The 17,830-nt window shown below is 38.1% G+C and overlaps 4 protein-coding genes, 1 non-coding gene and 1 pseudogene across 5 annotated transcripts; 4 read left to right on the plus strand and 2 right to left on the minus strand.

The window, feature by feature from the left end:
• Nucleotides 1-378: 378 nt before the first annotated feature.
• Nucleotides 379-451, minus strand: Trnaa-agc (transfer RNA alanine (anticodon AGC)). The gene has a single exon. It is a non-coding gene; the product is annotated as a tRNA-Ala (tRNA).
• Nucleotides 452-3,297: 2,846 nt separating this feature from the next.
• Nucleotides 3,298-4,938, plus strand: LOC145910504 (SWI/SNF-related matrix-associated actin-dependent regulator of chromatin subfamily E member 1-like). Its single transcript, XM_082997645.1, has one exon. It carries the CDS (start codon nucleotides 3,379-3,381, stop codon nucleotides 4,675-4,677), a length of 1,299 nt encoding a protein of 432 aa, XP_082853771.1. The 5' UTR covers nucleotides 3,298-3,378; the 3' UTR covers nucleotides 4,678-4,938.
• Nucleotides 4,939-4,946: 8 nt separating this feature from the next.
• LOC145910503 (uncharacterized) lies at nucleotides 4,947-6,924 on the plus strand. Its single transcript, XM_082997644.1, has one exon. It carries the CDS (start codon nucleotides 4,957-4,959, stop codon nucleotides 6,268-6,270), a length of 1,314 nt encoding a protein of 437 aa, XP_082853770.1. The 5' UTR covers nucleotides 4,947-4,956; the 3' UTR covers nucleotides 6,271-6,924.
• Nucleotides 6,925-8,857: 1,933 nt separating this feature from the next.
• LOC145910725 (uncharacterized) lies at nucleotides 8,858-10,266 on the minus strand. Its single transcript, XM_082997925.1, has 2 exons — nucleotides 10,040-10,266; nucleotides 8,858-9,697 (listed from the first exon to the last, which is right to left on the minus strand). The coding sequence occupies exons 1-2, from the start codon at nucleotides 10,264-10,266 to the stop codon at nucleotides 8,941-8,943; spliced, it is 984 nt and encodes a 327-aa protein (XP_082854051.1). The 3' UTR covers nucleotides 8,858-8,940.
• A 1,083-nt stretch (nucleotides 10,267-11,349) lies between these two features.
• Nucleotides 11,350-12,092, plus strand: LOC145911798 (acyl-coenzyme A thioesterase 13 pseudogene; annotated as a pseudogene).
• Nucleotides 12,093-13,374: 1,282 nt separating this feature from the next.
• LOC145911796 (L-lactate dehydrogenase B chain-like) lies at nucleotides 13,375-17,818 on the plus strand. The gene is made up of 7 exons (XM_082999236.1): nucleotides 13,375-14,357; nucleotides 14,557-14,674; nucleotides 14,985-15,158; nucleotides 15,485-15,658; nucleotides 15,879-15,996; nucleotides 16,754-16,877; nucleotides 17,211-17,818. Exons 1-7 carry the CDS (start codon nucleotides 14,127-14,129, stop codon nucleotides 17,373-17,375), a joined length of 1,104 nt encoding a protein of 367 aa, XP_082855362.1. The 5' UTR covers nucleotides 13,375-14,126; the 3' UTR covers nucleotides 17,376-17,818.
• The last annotated feature ends 12 nt before the right edge of the window (nucleotides 17,819-17,830 follow it).

Raw genomic sequence — 17,830 nt, forward strand, 5'->3', positions numbered from 1 at the left:
CACCATTTGACATAATTTACGCTATATATGCCTGATTTGCATCAAATATCTTCCGAAATACTCTGGAATTTTTGTAGAAACAAACTGAAATAATTACGTCACCTTCGTTTTTTTCATTCGACTCAACTTGTGTTTATAGGTAATCAACTATTCCACTATGGTAGTTTGGTTTTTAGAATCAGCAAATTTGCACAATAATAACCTAATTTAAATTTTTGCAAAACGTGTTTTTGACAAAAAATTTAAGAAGTTGAGAAAAACATAACCATTTATTTTTACGTCTTGTGCTTTTCGTAAAATGCGAATCTTTGCAGTTAAACCATCAAAAATTCGATAATTCGAATGCGTTTTGCTCCAAATAATGAATTAAAAGAAACGTGGAGATGCGGGGCATCGATCCCCGTACCTCGCGCATGCTAAGCGCGCGCTCTACCATCTGAGCTACATCCCCGACGGGTTGGTAGTGGTCAAATAGGATATATATAGCTACCTTTCGGCACATAACAATACATGAAGAGGGAAACTTTTTGTCAAATGAACAGGGCTTACCCGATGTAGTTGAAAGCCAAACAACGCTTTTAGTAAATTGTCAAGTAACTAAAAGACGAAAAAAATGCTAAATACATGTCTATAGTCACTATATAGGTGTGTGCCAAATTTAAAATAGACATGCCCAACTGACAATAAGTGCATGCTGCCACTGGAAAAGTTTTCTAGTAAAAATTTAAACAGTCTTATTTAGTAGGTTCCCTTTTTGTTCAATTTATTTCCAAAGATATGACTGAAAAAACTTAGGCAAATTCTACTGCCTTACTAAAGGCGAAACGGAAAATGGATCATTACCATGTAAACGAGGATTACAACAACGCAAACGTACTGCGGTTTAAACGAAACCCAAGTCCTCATTGTTCAAAGGGCATAAATATGAATATTTCAGTGGTTCAGGGTGACAAGGCGTAAAATCAATTTTGCATTCTTGGCCGTGGTCTCTATTAATCGATAATGACATCATGGTTGTGGTTAACGGTACCTTTGAATTCCTGCTGCACACAATGCTATCCGCCAAAGCTGAAAGGAATGGAGCTGCCACGTTGGGCATAAAATCGATGAGATATAATTCAAACTGTGGTTTCTCCCCTGGCGTGTTAGTAAGAAAGGGTTGGTTTTAGCCGATGCTGTCACCACATCTTGCAAACCGTTCTCGATTTGGAAGGTTACACCGATGAGCTTTATCGATTGCCTGACAATGAGCTTATTTGTTGCACACGCAGAACTACGTATCGATGTTTTTTAATGCGACGACTGGTTTAAACGCGTTCATCTTAGCACCGAAAATGTCAATAACAGGACCCAGTGGATTAAAATAACAATTACGCTCGGCTCACCAGAAAATAAAACCTAATTCCACTAATAGTTGTTACGTCATAGTATAGCATGCAACGTCACAGTTAAGTGGCTAGCCAGGCGTAATCGGCCATTAGGCTAAAGTAAATATTTGAGTGCGCCGTAAAAACAGCTTGAAACTTCCCAGAGCCGGCGGCCATTCGCTAAGCCTTACAACAAAGATAATATTGACTCAGTGCTTCGCCCCTACACAGGAGATTAATTGCGATGCTAATCTCGTCGTTATTTACCTAAAAAAAAGAAACACTCAGCTTTAATTTTCATCTTGGGCAACTATAAGTCACTTTTTGGTAGTAGTTGGAAGTGACAGATTTTTTGGACAATAAAACCTTTCTGGATCATCACATTCCATAAAGTGATTTTTAACATGTAAGTGGGGGTAGTGGAATGCAACCCAACTAAAACTGACGAAAATAAACATCATTCATTGCGATTGGCAATTTTAGTCAAGGCGTTCGACCTTCATTCCAAGGTTATCGTCCTGTGTTTTATTTGTCAACACAAAGAAACACTTAGCGATAATTTTCATCGTAATTTTTATCTTTTTTGGCAACAAAACCTTCTTGATCATCACACTCCATAAATGGACTTTTAACAGGTAAGTGAGGGAAAATATAGTAGCAGATCGAGGGACGCGTTTTAAGCAAGTCGCACCCAGGCTCAAATTAATAACATCTTAGCTGTTTGCACCGAAGCTCAACGTCCATCCGGGCTTGTACTCGCTTGTTACGTCACTGTGGTGATTGTTGACTTTGGAATGCGGGGAAATCACTTGGGACGACTACAAGACTTGTTGTGACCAAACACAATAGCACTGGGAGGTGTATGACGTAGGGTCCTGTCATATATCTACTTCTATTTTGCCAAGTAGTTGAACTATTTACGCTTGATGCAAGATCGGTTCCCAAAAAATGTGAACAAAATAAAAACATGAAAGACTGTTCCTTTTAAAAAATGTGAATGTCTTTTTTAATTTTGCTAGAATGTAATACTTTCTACCTGTGCTTTGTTCAAGTATTGTACTTTATATTGATGGTGTCTTTGAGATTTAACTTCATAGAAACACCTATAGACAGTGCTGTGTTAAACAATATGTGGAGATTTCTTGTAAGCAGATGTAAAACCTTGACTAAACATTAGCATGTAGCAAACCAATCCACATGGAATCGCAACGTTTTTTTTGTGTGTGTTAACCATCCGCATTGCACTATATCAGACCATAGAATACACAAACATCGAACGACAACTCCGTTGAAAGTGTGCCGTCACGCATGAGTAACACTACACGAAATGGAAAATGCAAGGAGTTAAATACGATTTAGGCGTTTTTACTCAGAAACGTATTGCATAGAATAAAATTTAAAAGTTTTCTTTGTTAAACAAGAAGTTGGCAAACCTGTATCTTTACAAAAATTAGAGCAAGAAAAACTGCAAAAAAATTGTGAACATATATGCATACATACTGAACAAAGAATGCACAAATGTGACCTAGAGATCTGGCTGATCTGTTTAGGTTTCTAAATCCCATGTTTGTTTTTTCAAAATCGCGTTACATGCTCTTATTTGGGTCGCGAGATATCAGGAATATTTTTTAAACCCAAGTCTAATCATTTATTTTGTGACAAAAAACGATGTTTATCCACGTTCGTTCAACCGTGACCGATCTGCAGCAAATCACATAAAAGTCAGAAATCAGTCATGCAAGCCTTGACATGTTTTGGCTCATTTTACGATTGTTTCGGTAGAAATTCCGTTCTTTTTGTGGTGTTTACCAAACATTTTGCGTTTGTTTCTTTGAAATTAAACCTTTGGGTTAATAAGGTAATTAGTTAAAAAGACTGTGCCTAATCTTGAACCTTTCCATTTTGGCTAAATCTTTGCTGTACCATAGTAGTCAATAGTACTATCACAACAATGGTTCTTTGGTTAAATGCTTTTAGGAATTAGGTGCATTGCGTAAGCTGAGCAATACAGATGTCACGGCGCTACACCCGGTCAGTGGCCTTTGACGTGGCTTCCTCTGTGAGTGGTATACCCAGCACTTCCAATGGCATAGCCCAAAGCACAGTTATGTACATTAATAGCCAATACAATCACCCAGCATTCAGTAAACTTTATTTAGGACCAAATCCTCACAATGGCAAAAGTTATGGTGCAGCTGGTGCTCTACCAAAGGCACCTAAGGCTCCAGAGAAGCCTTTGATGCCATACATGCGTTACAGCAGGAAAGTATGGGATGATGTCAAAGCTCACCAGCCAGATCTAAAGCTATGGGAAATTGGTAAAATCATTGGTAAGATGTGGCGTGAGTTGCAAACCAGTGACAAGCAACTTTACATTGATGAGTATGAAGCAGAAAAACTCGAGTACCAGGAACAAATGAAATCTTATCATAATTCTCCAGCTTATCAACTTTTCTTACAAGCCAAAAGCAGAGCAGAGGCCGAAGCAGCTGCTGAAAGTCGCTCCACTGTTACTGAAGAGTCATGTATGAGCATTGAACCCATTGAAGATGCCAGTGCAGATACAGATGAAGGATTTTCAGTAAAACATATTGCTGCTGCTCGGTTTCAAAGGAATCACCGTCTTATGCAGGACATCCTAGCTGACTCTTCAGTCATTCCAAGTGGAAAAGGTATTGTCACAGAGCAACGCCTAAATGTCCTTAAAAATCAGGTCCTTTCCTTGGAAAAACATCAAACAAAATTGCAAAATGAGCTGCTGGACATTGAAAAAAATCATGCCAACATCAAACGAAAGTGGAAAAAGCAAGAAAATGAGTTTGCTAATGAGATGAAAAGACTAAAAAACATGACTCCACAAGAATATTATGCAGAGTACAAGAAAAAGCAACAAATAAAAGCTGCTCTAAAGGAACAAGCTGCTGAAAAGAATGAAGCAATCAAAGCATCAGCAGTACCCAATGAAAACTCGACGGGGGAGTCAAAAGAAGATGCAGAGAAAAACCCCACTAATGATGAAACTGAAACCGAAAATAAGGCAGAAATGATGGAAATAAAGTCATCAAATGAACCAAATGAACCATCAAAAGAAGAAGAACCACCTTCACAAAATGATAAAAACAGCGAGTCTGCTGATACAACTGACACTTCCCCTACACCTGCTGAAAATGAAGCCAATAATGACAAAACTGAGGGTGAAATTGCAGCTGAAACAGACAATGCGAGTAATTTGCCAGATCACAAGGTTGATGACCAAGAAGAGAAATGTGACATGGACACGGAAGAAAAACAAAATGATACTTCTGTTTAACTTTTCAAAGACTGTTTTGTTTAAGTGCACCCACTTCACTGCCAGTAAATGCATGCTGCTGTATGTTTGTATTTGTCTTATGTTTTGCACACAAATGAAGGAAGATTAGCGGTATATTTTAACTCAAATAATCGCAATATCACAATGCTAAAACCACCTCTGCAACATTTACTCAGTCAATGTGTATTTACCAACTCTGGCCACAACATAGCTGTCAACCATAAGTAAAGTTATTTCCTAATATTTTTGTTTATTATTCAGGTATTCTTAGTCAACATCATGGATAACACCCTGGTGGTGTTAACAGGTATCGAAGAAATTTCTGAGAAAATTCTTTCATGCTTGCCTATCGTCGATCTGTTAACCAAGAGACGAGTGTGTTCAGTTTGGAAGCGAATTATTGACAAAATTGTGGCCAGGAGATCAAAGACAACCTTCGTTCAGTACAATGTGATAGAAACTGACAGTGCCCAAGCTTCGAGATGTGAGCGTTCTGATGGTGAATTTTACAGCACTTTTCAAAACAAATATGGTCGGCTGGTGAAGCGTGTTAAATATGAGTGCAATAACTTCGCTCCAGAACATAGACAAATGATAGACCATTTTCTCAAATGGAGAGCATCTTGGACACACTTTCCACGCATCATTTTTGTTGTTCATAGATTAAACCAGGTTACTGACAAGGAGTGCCTGCAAAACTTCCGACAATTAAATGAAGTCATGCTACGTTATATTCCCACCTCTTGTGTGCTCATAATGCTCAAAGGGGCCATGTGCCGCCCTGGGAATGAGTTGAACACATGTTTAAGGAACGAAACTTTGTTTTTTTCATCTGTCAGCAAGTCCACTATTGATGTCCTTGCTTGGCAATCCATGGGCACTGCAAAAGAGAGAATGGGCCTTGCTAACGCACTGACAGACTTTTTAAAGGAACAGCGTGAGCTGAAAGCGGTTATATTTTTTTATCGACTAACATCGCAGCATGTGATTGCTCCATGGATACGGTCAATGATATGTCCTATAATGGAAACATATGTACTGCGCCATAACAATGCGGTTGTACTTGGTTGTGAAGTAGAAGGAGGCGTGCAACACTCTCAACTATGTTCAAATGCATTTGTAAAACTTGCAGAGAGCTCATTGTCAGGGGCCAAATTTAGAAGCACATCTCGTAACATTCAAAAGACTGGTTCTTTTCTTGCAATAGCAGTAAGTGGAAAAGGGGCGTTTTCTTCTTCAGTAATATTAGACAACACTGTCAACACAATGGTGGAACTGAAACAAAAACTGGACTTGCTTAAAAACTCCATTCCGAGTCAGCTACAGTTGAAGCCTGGACAAACCAATGCATTTGGTTTTATGGTTTCTTGTGTTGGCCGCATGCATGACTTTGAATGGTATAGTGACTATAACGGTGAAGACTATGGCTTTATTGAGAGAAAAGCGTTTGAAATTGCACTGCCCAATGTGCCTCTAGTTACAACCCATGGGTTTGGTGAAATAGGTGGAAACTTCAATCTGCAACCAGGAACCCATACTTCTGGAAACTTGGTGCATTACCACTCAACTATTTTTGCATTGGTTATCTTATAGAATAGTTTGTTAGATTTATTTATTCTGACAAAAGTGCTGTTGAAAATGTAAGAAATGCAGTATATATCAAACTACATTCAAAATGGTGCTTTTGTTTAATGTTGATGGCTTCTTTCTTTTAAATCTTGTGTTGTGATGTTGCTGAAGGCTTTTTGCATAAAAAAACTCAGTTTTAATAAATTGTGCTGAAGTTTTTGTATATTTAATGCTTTTATTTTTTTGCCACACGTGATTTGTATGGAATTTACACGATTTTGGCAATAATATTTTGCAAAAAATTGTGTTACAAAATAAACTTATATATTAATTACTTTCATAACATATTGATGTGTCTTACAATTTTGGACATATTTGTAACTTCATGATTTTGTCATGAAAATATGTTTATGTCTAATATTTTTTTGTGTCCCCTCTGTCATTAAATGTATACCTTGCCTATTTTCGCATTATGGTCAGTGACTGTTGTGCAGTTCTAAACCTTATAAAGTTCACTTTTTTGCACGTTGAATTGTTTTGGTTGAGCTCGCCAACAGTCTGCAAAACTGTGCTTGCACATTAGTTGTGTGTTGATGACTAAATTTTGGCAGAGGGCATGTTTGTTGTCATCTTTCAGCTTGCAACTTCTGTGTCAGATGTTAAATACACTGTAGCCCATTACCCTGCATTGTTAAATTTGACAATTTGACAACACATTGGTAATGGATAAGGGCAGTTTTTGTCGTACCTTGGACATTGAAGGCCAGTCTTGCAGCGTACCAATGGGATTCCCAGTCGCTGTTTTGCTGAATCTAAAGTCTGCTTGCGTTTTCTTGCTGTAGACTACTGAATTTAAAACTCCGTGGCAGACTTGTTTATTAATGGAAACACACGTTTGCAATACCAGGTGGCTTAAGTTAAATTGTTCCAAGCGCATTAGTGACTAAGCGAGTAACTTCTACCGCGTGTCAGTTGTTAGTTAAAAGTTAACGACAGAGAATGACAACGAATTCAGACAGACAAAAGTGCGAACGGGTATTTAAAAAGTTACAATGAAGAAAAAGGTCTGTCGTCGAGTCGGATGTCAGTAGGCTGTGCGATTTCTGCCGGAAAGCGTAACACCGTCTTCAGCCTTCGGTCCGTCCATGTTCCAATTATGTGAAGAATGCACAACAAGGTAAGCTTCTTTTGCGTAAGGTTTAGCGAAAATTGTGCGATGGAACTTTTAAACTGGTGGAGTTGTGAAGATGCGAATTAGGTTTGAAGGTTGTGATCAATTAAGTATAACGATTTAACGTACTGCGCGTTTACAACTGGGTTATGTGACGCCAGCGTTGAAAGTTACGATTTACAAGGTTGGTTAATTTCTATATATTTGCATTTAAGCCTAAACTGAAACCAGCTGTTTTCATGCAATATTTCATCCATCGAAGATGTTTGAGATGCCGATTTTCAACAACGTAGAATTTAAGTGAAAAATATGTTTATATTTCCATTAAAGTGTTGTATTTGTAGACATTTGTCCACCTTTACTCACTTGCAATGTCAAGGTGTGACACCAGCGCTTGAAAATCGCTGCTTGAAAATCAAGTTCAAAATACGCAGCCGCGCAACAGTTTTTCTCTTGAAGAATTAAGAATTGGAAAAGCGTGCGCACGTGCTGTACCGCGACCGACCGCCGCTCTTTGTCAAGCGGTTGTCTAAGCTTACCATACAGGCAGGATAGTTCGGCACTGACAGCCAGGAGCAGAGCCCTCTAACCCATGTCAAGTAAGATATATTATCCACAATACAAAAGGAACGTCTTTTGACAATAAATACTGAAATAGTGAATACTTGATATGATGCCGTATTTCGCTTCCTTAATATTATAAACAAATATTTTCACATGACACAACCACCACACATCTGCACGCCGAAACCAATGGATTTTTCCATTACGTCATTGTACGGTTCAACACAGGTTCGTTGTGGAGGTGATACAGGTTTATCATGTCTGTCGCCCCTCGTTCAGGACAAGTAGGGAAACAAAATCATCGACGGAACGTTTTTTTTTCGCCGCACTTGACTTTCCTCCGATATTATTACATTTACATTTGTGCTGGCGTTTGTTTATCACGTAAAATGACAACGTGTAAAATTTGTGTGCTTGCATTCATTTGAAAAAAATATTTTCTAATTGTAGTCAATAAACTTCAATTAAACAGATAACGTGTGAAACCGAGGTTACACCGACCAAAGAACCAAGCTGTCTTATTCAGGCTGATGTAACTTCTTCATTTGGTAACATTAGCTCATTCGATGATCATTGTTAGGCTTCCTGGGCGTTTTTGGTGTAAAATTCTATCTATTTAAAAACGCCAAAGTTACATTCACCGTTATCGTGTGAACAAGAACATATGGCACTGGTTATTATCACGAATTTTTAGAGTAAAAGCAAAAGATACCGAAATATTACACAAAAAAAAGGGAAACGATGTATTTTAATTGTGTACAGCATTTAACAGAAAATATAATAATACACTCTGAATCATGTTTGTAAACGAGTGGCAGCAAATTCGCGCCGAAGGACAAGAAAATGTACGACTCGTTTGCGCCCACTTACGGTAACATACATTCTGCGAAGTTTTCATGCAGTGTTTGGTGTGTTTCAGTTGAAACGGAGAGCTGGGACATAAAAAAAAGCTTATTTCATCAACAGGATTCCGTTTTAATTTCAGTGCCATGGTCATTTTTAACTTTTTTGTGTCGCTCAAACAGAAGCTTCTCTTTCCAATTGGCTTGCGCGAAAACCAAAGAAAGCACGCCGATCAGGCAATTCGCGTCATAAACAGAAGACAAGTAAATACAAGGTTTAAACTGCAACTTGTATGACGCAATAATGGTGATTATATCCGTAATTGTAATAACACCTAGCGTGATCAAAGTCCGTTTGAGAACTCTCCTTATCTTACTCTCAACCGGCATTGCCTTGCAATTTTTGCCGGTTTTGGGCATTTTCTTGAGTAAAGGATAAAGGAGAAGCGATGCCAGGACCGGTTGGAAGAACACTGTGAACACAAGGCCGGAACTGGAACGCACCGACTGCGACACTGTGCCTTTGTCAGCGAAGACGCAACCTTGGGGACTCGGTTCGGTTTTGACTGTGACGAAGTTTAATGCGAAGAGAATAATGAAGGTGAACACGAGCAACACCAGCAGCACACGACTAGCTAGAATACGAATCCGGGTTCCGGCCAGGGATTTAAGTTTCGGGTGTGATTGGACAGCTGCCTGCCGAAGCCACACGAAAAGCAAAACATTGGACAAACAAGCGCCGTAGCCGATAATCGTAAGGTATGTGTAAGCGTCGCAAGCCGTTGGATACTTGGTGCCGAGGAACAGATCTATTTCCTCTGTGGAGCATTTGAGCAGAGCATTCATGCAAGCCATGATTGCGATTCTGTCCAACCTACAAAAGGAAATCCGAGAATCAAACGTCGAGACATTGCTGATATTAAAATTAAGAAGAAGAAAAAACTACATATAAATGTGGAAATGACATGTTATTCTTCGATTGACGAGTAAAACTTTTTCTTGAAAATAATCTTGAGATTTGTTGAAATACTGTTTTAAACGATTTACATATCTATGAAGGTTTGTATGTGATATTTTGACGGTGGATTAATTTGAGAAATTTACAATAAAAAGCTGGTAATAAGCAGAAGAATATTGATTTGCTGTAAGTGTCGAAAACGGAAAAATGTATTGATAATTAATGCTATCTTATGGTGTTGCTGTTAAACTACCTTACCAAATAGTACTTTTGAACCTTTTCTTCTTTTTGGTGAAGTGTTCTGTAGGTTTTTCATCAACCGGATTCGAATCCACTTTTTTCCGGTGTCGCTCATAGAGAAGTAGACACACAAGTATGTACGTTTGAAAAATGATGAAAAAGCAAGCGGTTAGCTGGAGACCAATCCAGGCCGCACTGCTGTACAACGGCTCTGTGAAGCTAACCGACTCGTTTTGTGACGCCATTAAATCTATTTTATGTTTCCTGGAGAAAAACAAAGCTATGTTAATTTAACAAGTTAGCTTATTTATTATTTCTATGGATTTTAAGATACCTATAATCTTTTTCAATTTATAGGCTATAGCATGCAATGTATGGCACTGAGTGTTTAAAAAGAAGCGTTTCCCAATTGAAATATTGCGCAACTAAAGTTTAATCTGAAAAAAGCGCAAACTAATCTTTTCGTGTTGTGACGTTTAGCAAGTCAAGCTACCGCGGGCAATGCTCCAATTTTTGCAAACATAAACCTCATTACACATTGGGTGATGATTAAAATACAAGCGCCGTTAGTTCAACGTATCTTTTACCATTTCTGTGGTTCGTCAAAGAACATCTTATAGTCTGACATCAAACTAATAACACGCATATAAAGCTTAAATTGAACTCACGACTAAACATTACCAAGAAATTGACAGTAAGCCACCGCAAACCAAAAACTAAAATATTTTGACTTGTTTCCGTGTTAAGTCTTCTGGGCAGATAACTTTTTGTCTGATACTGAAAGCTATAATATACGGGCAGCATCATCGTTGTGTTTAACACAATGTTTTTATAAAACTTCGGCACAGTCTACCTCAAACTTCCTCGCAGTCATAAAGACACCACACCCGTATCGCTCAAAATTATCAAGCTAATATACAAGCATATACGGTGCTTCCTGTTTCGCAATTAGGGTGTTGTCAAAGTCAACAATGCCACCCATACACTTCGTCTATTAAAGGTACAATAACTCTACTCAGCACATACCAAATGTGACATGTACCACACAGCAGAAAGATTTTCATTCCTATGTGATGGTAGGCGGTTCGTTATCAGAAGCTTGTAGACTCGATGATGAATATCTTGAAAGCGCAGTTACTTCGGTAGTAAAGCCTTCTGTGATTAATTATTGCATATCGGACCGCACGGCTGGAAGGAAAAGTGCAAGGTTTGAGCATGTCAAAAAGCACTTTCAAAGCAACAACATACGTACCACGAGAACTGTTGATTATATTGACTAGAATTTGAAGTTTATTTTGCATAATTTGTTAAAAATATATGTTGTTGGGTAAAGGAACCGGTGTACGCTTTATAAAGCTTTGGTGCGATCCCGGATGTACGTGTTGTTACCATTAGTTCCGAAACAAATCAGTCATCCGCTGTGAGAAACACAACCCAAACAGGCTGGAGACTCGTCTGCAAATATGAACAACATGGTTTAATCTTCAAAAATATCTCAGACTAGACTACTAGAAGTTATTTTACAGTGTAATCAGCTTTCAAGTTTTTTACACAGTGGTATATAAACTTTAAGCAAAACCAACAAACAGAAGCCTTCGTTGACCATGGCTGCTGCCACAGCGTTGCGAAACATCGTCAAAAGTCTGGCAGAGGTCAAGACCTTTGATAGATGTTATCGCCACCTGAACATCGTATCTGCAGGCGAGGGCAAAATCAAGTGCCAACTGACAGTGGACAAAGAACACGTAAGCATGTACGGCTTCGTGCACGGTGGGATGACTGCCACGTTAATAGACGTTGTTTCGTCGTACGCCTTGGCAACAGTTGAAGACGCAAAGTTTGGAGTGTCTGTGGATTTGAACTTGTCATATCTCTCCAATCCGAAGGAGGGGGATCAGTTGACGATCACGTCTGAAGTGCTGAAGCGTGGACGTACCCTGGCCTTCGCTACAGCCGAAATCAGGGATCAAAACGGGAAGCTTATTGCCAGTGGCAGGCACACCAAGTACATGGCGATGGCTGGCGTTATATAGCAAATTCTCACATATTCGTGTTCATTCACTGTTACGATTTCCGAACTCAACTGCATGCAGTTTTTCACGTTTGGTTGTGTTTTAGAAATGAAAGATGTTCATGTTTAAGAATCTAGGTTATTGCGGCAAAATAGCCTCACATAAGAAACAATTCTTTGAAAGTATAGATGTATATTCCATAGAAGATGAAAGCCAAAGCTAAAATGCTGTTATACATTAGTAATAGTAAACGTTTCGAACACTAACTGCGTTCATCATCAGTACTACAATGAGTGCATGCAAGTAAAGCGTCAGGGTAATAAAGGACTGAGCAGGCAGAAGGGAAACAGCAGCAGCACCAACGCGCAACAAGCCAGAGGCATGTCCTTTATTACCCTGACGCTTTTCTTGCATGCACTCATTGTAGTACTGATGATGAACGCAGTTAGTGTTCGAAACGTTTACTATTACTAATGTATAACAGCATTTTAGCTTTGGCTTTCATCTTCAAAGTTATTAACTCCAAATATTTTGCACCCACATATATTCCATAGGTTGTATAAATTAATGGGCAAGATGGGTTAACAAATTCTTTCTCATTGGTAAAGCATATTTCCAATGTTGCTACTTTTTATCACTTGATATCTAAGTTAAGCTAGACACTTTGTTCTATTGCTTATTATATCTGTTCTTCAATGACAAGAAAAAAGTGCAAAACTTTATTAAAAGGTTAGTATTCACAAAAGTAAAACACACAAAATAAACTACACCCTAAATAACAACCATCTAATAGTTTGTCACAAATTGTAAATATGTAGTCATAAATGATTAGCTGGTTTTTCATTTTATTACACTATGCTATCTGGTGTTGGTCTTTCGAAATAAACCAAAGCTATGAAGGTCCATTCTGCGTACACTCAGCTAATATTTGGGTGATGAAAATGATGAAAAACTAAAACACTACTACCAGAAACAAGTAAGCCTACAGCTATTTAAAATTTTTGTTTTTGGCGGAGAGCAAGGAGTAGTTGTATGGTAACCGGCTACATAAAAATTGTAAACACAAAACAATTTATCTCAAATAATAATTCCCAATAACAAACTAAAGGATATACAATCGTGATTGAAAGTTATCTACTTTACTCAAATAAAATTATTTGACGAAAAAATTTGCGTGCATTGGTCTGCAAGCTGGGGAATTTCCCTTCTATAGGTTGAATTGAGATCGCGCCGGGCATTATGACGTAGGAGAGGTAGCTACGTGACTCCTTGCGCGAAGCAGATGTTTTGCAAACCGGGGTGTCAAATCTTGGCACGTAGACCGTGCCTACTTATTAGATGGCGTGGTAAACTTTTGACAGTAAAGCTTTAGTTCATTCCTTGAAGCGCATATATACGATACCCAAACAAACGCCAGCAGTTAATAATTACCAAGTGTTTTGGAGAATGGAAAATTTTTTGGTCGTCAAGTCTTATAGAAGAAAGGAAAAGGTATTTTACTGGTAAAACCTAAAAGGAGGTGCATGGCAGGAAGTATTTTATTCTTTGTTGCATTGTAGTAGCCTATTTGTCCATTATTGCAGATTGCAGTTAAAAGGTCTGCTTTAAGGTATCCAATATGTATTAATGTATATCAGATCTGCTTATACAAGGTATACGTCTGAACAGCAAAGTTAGGTACAGTTTTATTATAATATATTTCCTATCATATTAAAAAAAATTATGTAATATTTTTCCTTTTGGAGAAATGTTACTTAAACCACCAAACTAAATTGTTCATCATAAAAAGTTTAGTTTGCATTTCTTGGCATTGGTTTGTGGCATAGTTGCAGTGGTTCTGGCATCAATAAACAGCTTGTGTTTCTTCCTTTATGACTATGATCGGAAGTTCCTATAAATTATAATGTGCGCCTGTCATGTTAAAAATTGTCATGCATGTCATTTATTGCTGGTTAATGCTACATAAACCAAAGCTAATGTTCCTCTGAGATGCTTTTAGAGTGTTAAAGATGCAGCAGGTATATGTATTTATTTTTATTGTTAACTTTTGAGTTGAGAATTGTCATACATTTTTTGTTTAAAAAGGTGGTTGAATGGCAACCTTTTTGCATAGCTTAGTAAGTCTGTACTTGCAGTATAGACAAGGTCCAAGCGACGCAGTTATTGACCACATCATGGGTGAGGGCAGCGATGAATTTGATGATACCATTAGGGAAAGATTGTTCACAAAAATATCAGGAGAAGCTGGCCGACCACCATGTAAAATAACTGTAGTTGGTGTCGGTATGGTGGGCATGGCATGCAGTATGAGCATTCTGCTTAAGGTGAGATTTCATTAAACCTTATGTTTTATTTTGTTTTGTGTTCATGCAAAAAGGCAATTTAACAGTTAAAAATCAGTTAAATTGATTGCATATGGAAGAAGTGTTTTTTTCTATGACATTGATTTTAACAACCTGCTTTTGTGTTAAGTAGGTAGGTTCCTGGACTTTCAAACTTTTTAAATATATGCTTTTTGTTCAGCACCTTGCAACTGATCTCACATTAATCGACGTGATTGAGGATAAACTGAAAGGAGAAGTTCTTGATCTTAACCATGGAAACCTCTTCCTTTCAAATGTTAAGATTACTGGAGGCAAAGGTCTGAAGAAACAAAACTAGTTATTGCGATTGAATTTTGGTTGCTATACAATTGACCTATAAGTCAGTCTCTGTAAATCATAAATTGATAGAATAAATATTAAGACATCTTTTCTGTTGCGTGTTGCTGTTGTTCAAATGTTTTAAAAGTGGCAAAGAAAATAAATTTTAAAGTATGTGGATTTATCCACGGTGGTAGTATTGAGATTTGTTATGGTCAAAGAGATTCATTTGCTAATTGAAATGCCTTACTTTTTTATGTCATATATATTTATGTAATGTTTTCAAAGGTATTAATTTCTATAATGTAGATTACAGCTTGTCAGCTGGAAGCAAGATTGTTGTTGTGACTGCTGGGGCACGACAGCAAGTCGGTGAATCACGACTTAACTTGGTACAACGTAATGTGAACATCTTTAAAGCAATCATTCCCCAAATTGTGAAACACAGCCCCGAAGCAATTATTATGGTTGTGTCAAACCCAGGTAATAAGGAAAAACAAACTGGTAACTTGTCTGCTATTAGTAAGGCTTCCTCTGATATTAATAACACAAAGCAAGTACACTGGAAACTTCACATGTTAAGGCTGCCCTCAGGAAGACCTGTTGAATAGCAGGAAGGACGGTGGAGTTGAATAGGTCATATTCGTATATATAACATATATTTACATGTATGCCAGAAAAAAAATATTATTGGTTATTTTATTGGATTGGGGGCAATCTTACACAAGCTTTTGTCAAACTTTTCAAAAGTCCCATATATTTTTATGCCTTTATTTTTGACACCCAAAACCATTGACATATTTTTGTAGTTGACCTTATGACGTTCGTTGCCTGGAAACTATCTGGACTACCACGCCACCGAGTGGTTGGTTCAGGTACCAACTTGGACTCTGCCCGCTTCCGTCATATCATATCACAGCGTCTACGTGTTTCGCCCATTAGTGTTCATGGATGGATTATCGGAGAACACGGCGACTCCAGTGGTAACATTTCATGAAATAAATCTGTTGCCTTGTTTCCGCTTGACAACTTAGGGTACTTTGTCTGATTTCAGTTGTTGTGTTGTAACAAATATCCGGTGGGCATTACAGTTGAATTAAATGCACCCAAATGACCGTTAAACACCTGCCAACGTCATTGTGAAAGCGGATAGGGCACTTGTCGTCAATCCCAGTCCGTATCATCATGTTTCAATTGTTTCAGTTCCTCTGTGGAGTGGTGTAAATGTGGCAGGGACGAATCTTACTTCAATCGAACCGAAAATCGGTAGAAAGGACGGACCCAAAGGTTGGGACAAAATACACAAAGAAGTTGTGGACGGGTATGAAAGCGACTTGATGATTTTGAGAAATAATGACAACCAAAAAGAGCTGACCTGTTAGGTTTTATCAGTGCATGTTGCGTTGAATGACGACTGTCTTGTCATTCAAAAAGCCTAATTAAGACTTCCCCTTTGTGGCGATTTAAATTACGACAACCGCTTGTTCCACGACAGCAGTCTTGTGTTTTATATTTCAAACTCACCTTTATATGACGTCATATTTCGTCAAAACTGGCAGCGCTTAGAAGCCTCTTAGAACAGTGATTCTTAACCTATTTACTTAAAGGCAGCGCTTTATAATCACAAACCGGTTCTTGCATTCCCCTTTGATATCATGTAATCAAGTATTTATATAAGCCAACCTATTGATTTAACATTCCGCAGTAACAGAACTCGCATTCCTAGTTCAGAACAACTGTAATAAAGTGTTTGAAAAACTTACATTGCGTTATATGAATGTCGTGGTATTAACATAGCAATATAATGTCTGTTAAACATCAATGTTTATCTTCGCCCTGATAACGACCGGTATGTATGTATATATGGTACATGCACCACCATTCTCATTTCTCCCCCCACTGGTATTTCCAATGTATTCAATTAACGCAATATGTTTTCTAAACAAATATGGCCTAAGTAATTCTGTTCTTTTTTCCAGCGTTATTCCAACATAAATCTTTATCTTAAAACAAATGTTTTATTGCACAAAAAAGCATTGTAAGGTTTTACAATAACAATTATTCTTTTATTTCAACAGCGCCTATGACGTCATAAAGCTGAAAGGTTACACCAACTGGGCGATCGGTTTGAGCAGTGCGGAGATAGTGGAAGCGATTCTGACCAACAAGCAAAGGGTGATGGCTGTTTCCTGTTTCGTGCAGGTAACTTCATAGACAAGAACGTTAAAAGCGTTCTATAAACCCGGCAACGCATTATGACGTCACGTCATTAAACATTTAACCGGTCGCAGGTTTGGTTCGTCCGCTAGGTGGCTGGCAATTGTTGGTATTGCAGCGTTATTTTTAATTATTCTTGCTTCGAAATATAAAATTGGGCAAGGGAGTTCATTGAAACGCAAGGGATGTTTCTATAATTGTTCTTAGGGGTTGATGACGTCATCACAATGCATTCTTGAACAAAAACATGAACAGATTTCTTGTAGTTTCCGCCTCCAAACGTCCTCAGAAAATCTTTAACAATTACCACATTTACAGGGTCAGGTGGGAGTAAAGCATGACGTATGCCTCTCTCTGCCCTGTGTGTTGGACGCATCCGGGGTTTGCAGCATTGTACATGTTAATTTGAGCGACGACGAAAAAGCTGCGCTCAACAAAAGCGCCGAACTCATCGACCAAGTCCAGGAGGGTCTGAAATGGTGACGTCATTGTGACGTAGATTGTCTTCTTTTTTGTGCTCTACGAAAACAATTTTTGTTCCACTGACATTCTATCATCATTGTTTGGTACGCGCGCGTATTGTTGCAATGGTTGACTGCCAACATTCTGTTATTTTCTGTTGGTGCGTTGACGTCATGTCGTTCACATTCACCTACAGCTAAGTTTTGAAATAAAACGAATTTCGACTCACATTTATGCAAATTAGGAGTAGATTTGAAATTACACCGATATCGTGCAACCTGTATTTCGTGTGTTATGCTGATAGTGATCTATTTATGTATAGAATAATTGTTCAGTGCGTTGTATTACAAGTACAAATGTTTTTTGTGACCTTTATACAGTAAAATATTTTAATATTTCCAAATATGTAAATTATAACCAGCAGTTCTTGGTGTGCAAATAAAATTCTACTGCGTTTAGTTTCACCAATCTTCCCA

This window comes from Ascidia mentula, chromosome 8, assembly GCF_947561715.1.
Source record: "Ascidia mentula chromosome 8, kaAscMent1.1, whole genome shotgun sequence".
NCBI classification, from domain to species: domain Eukaryota; kingdom Metazoa; phylum Chordata; class Ascidiacea; order Phlebobranchia; family Ascidiidae; genus Ascidia; species Ascidia mentula.

Excerpts from the sequence above, each read along its gene's own strand:
- LOC145910504 (XM_082997645.1), top strand. The coding sequence starts at position 3,379 with ATGTCACGGCGCTACACCCGGTCAGTGGCCTTTGACGTGGCTTCCTCT.
- LOC145910503 (XM_082997644.1), top strand. The coding sequence starts at position 4,957 with ATGGATAACACCCTGGTGGTGTTAACAGGTATCGAAGAAATTTCTGAG.
- LOC145910725 (XM_082997925.1), bottom strand. The coding sequence starts at position 10,266 with ATGGCGTCACAAAACGAGTCGGTTAGCTTCACAGAGCCGTTGTACAGC. Across the intron at positions 9,698-10,039 it reads AGGTTCAAAAGTACTATTTG|GTTGGACAGAATCGCAATCA; the intron begins GTAAGGTAGTTT and ends TTCCTTTTGTAG.
- LOC145911796 (XM_082999236.1), top strand. The coding sequence starts at position 14,127 with ATGGCAACCTTTTTGCATAGCTTAGTAAGTCTGTACTTGCAGTATAGA. Across the intron at positions 14,675-14,984 it reads TAAGATTACTGGAGGCAAAG|ATTACAGCTTGTCAGCTGGA; the intron begins GTCTGAAGAAAC and ends TCTATAATGTAG. Across the intron at positions 15,659-15,878 it reads AGAACACGGCGACTCCAGTG|TTCCTCTGTGGAGTGGTGTA; the intron begins GTAACATTTCAT and ends CAATTGTTTCAG.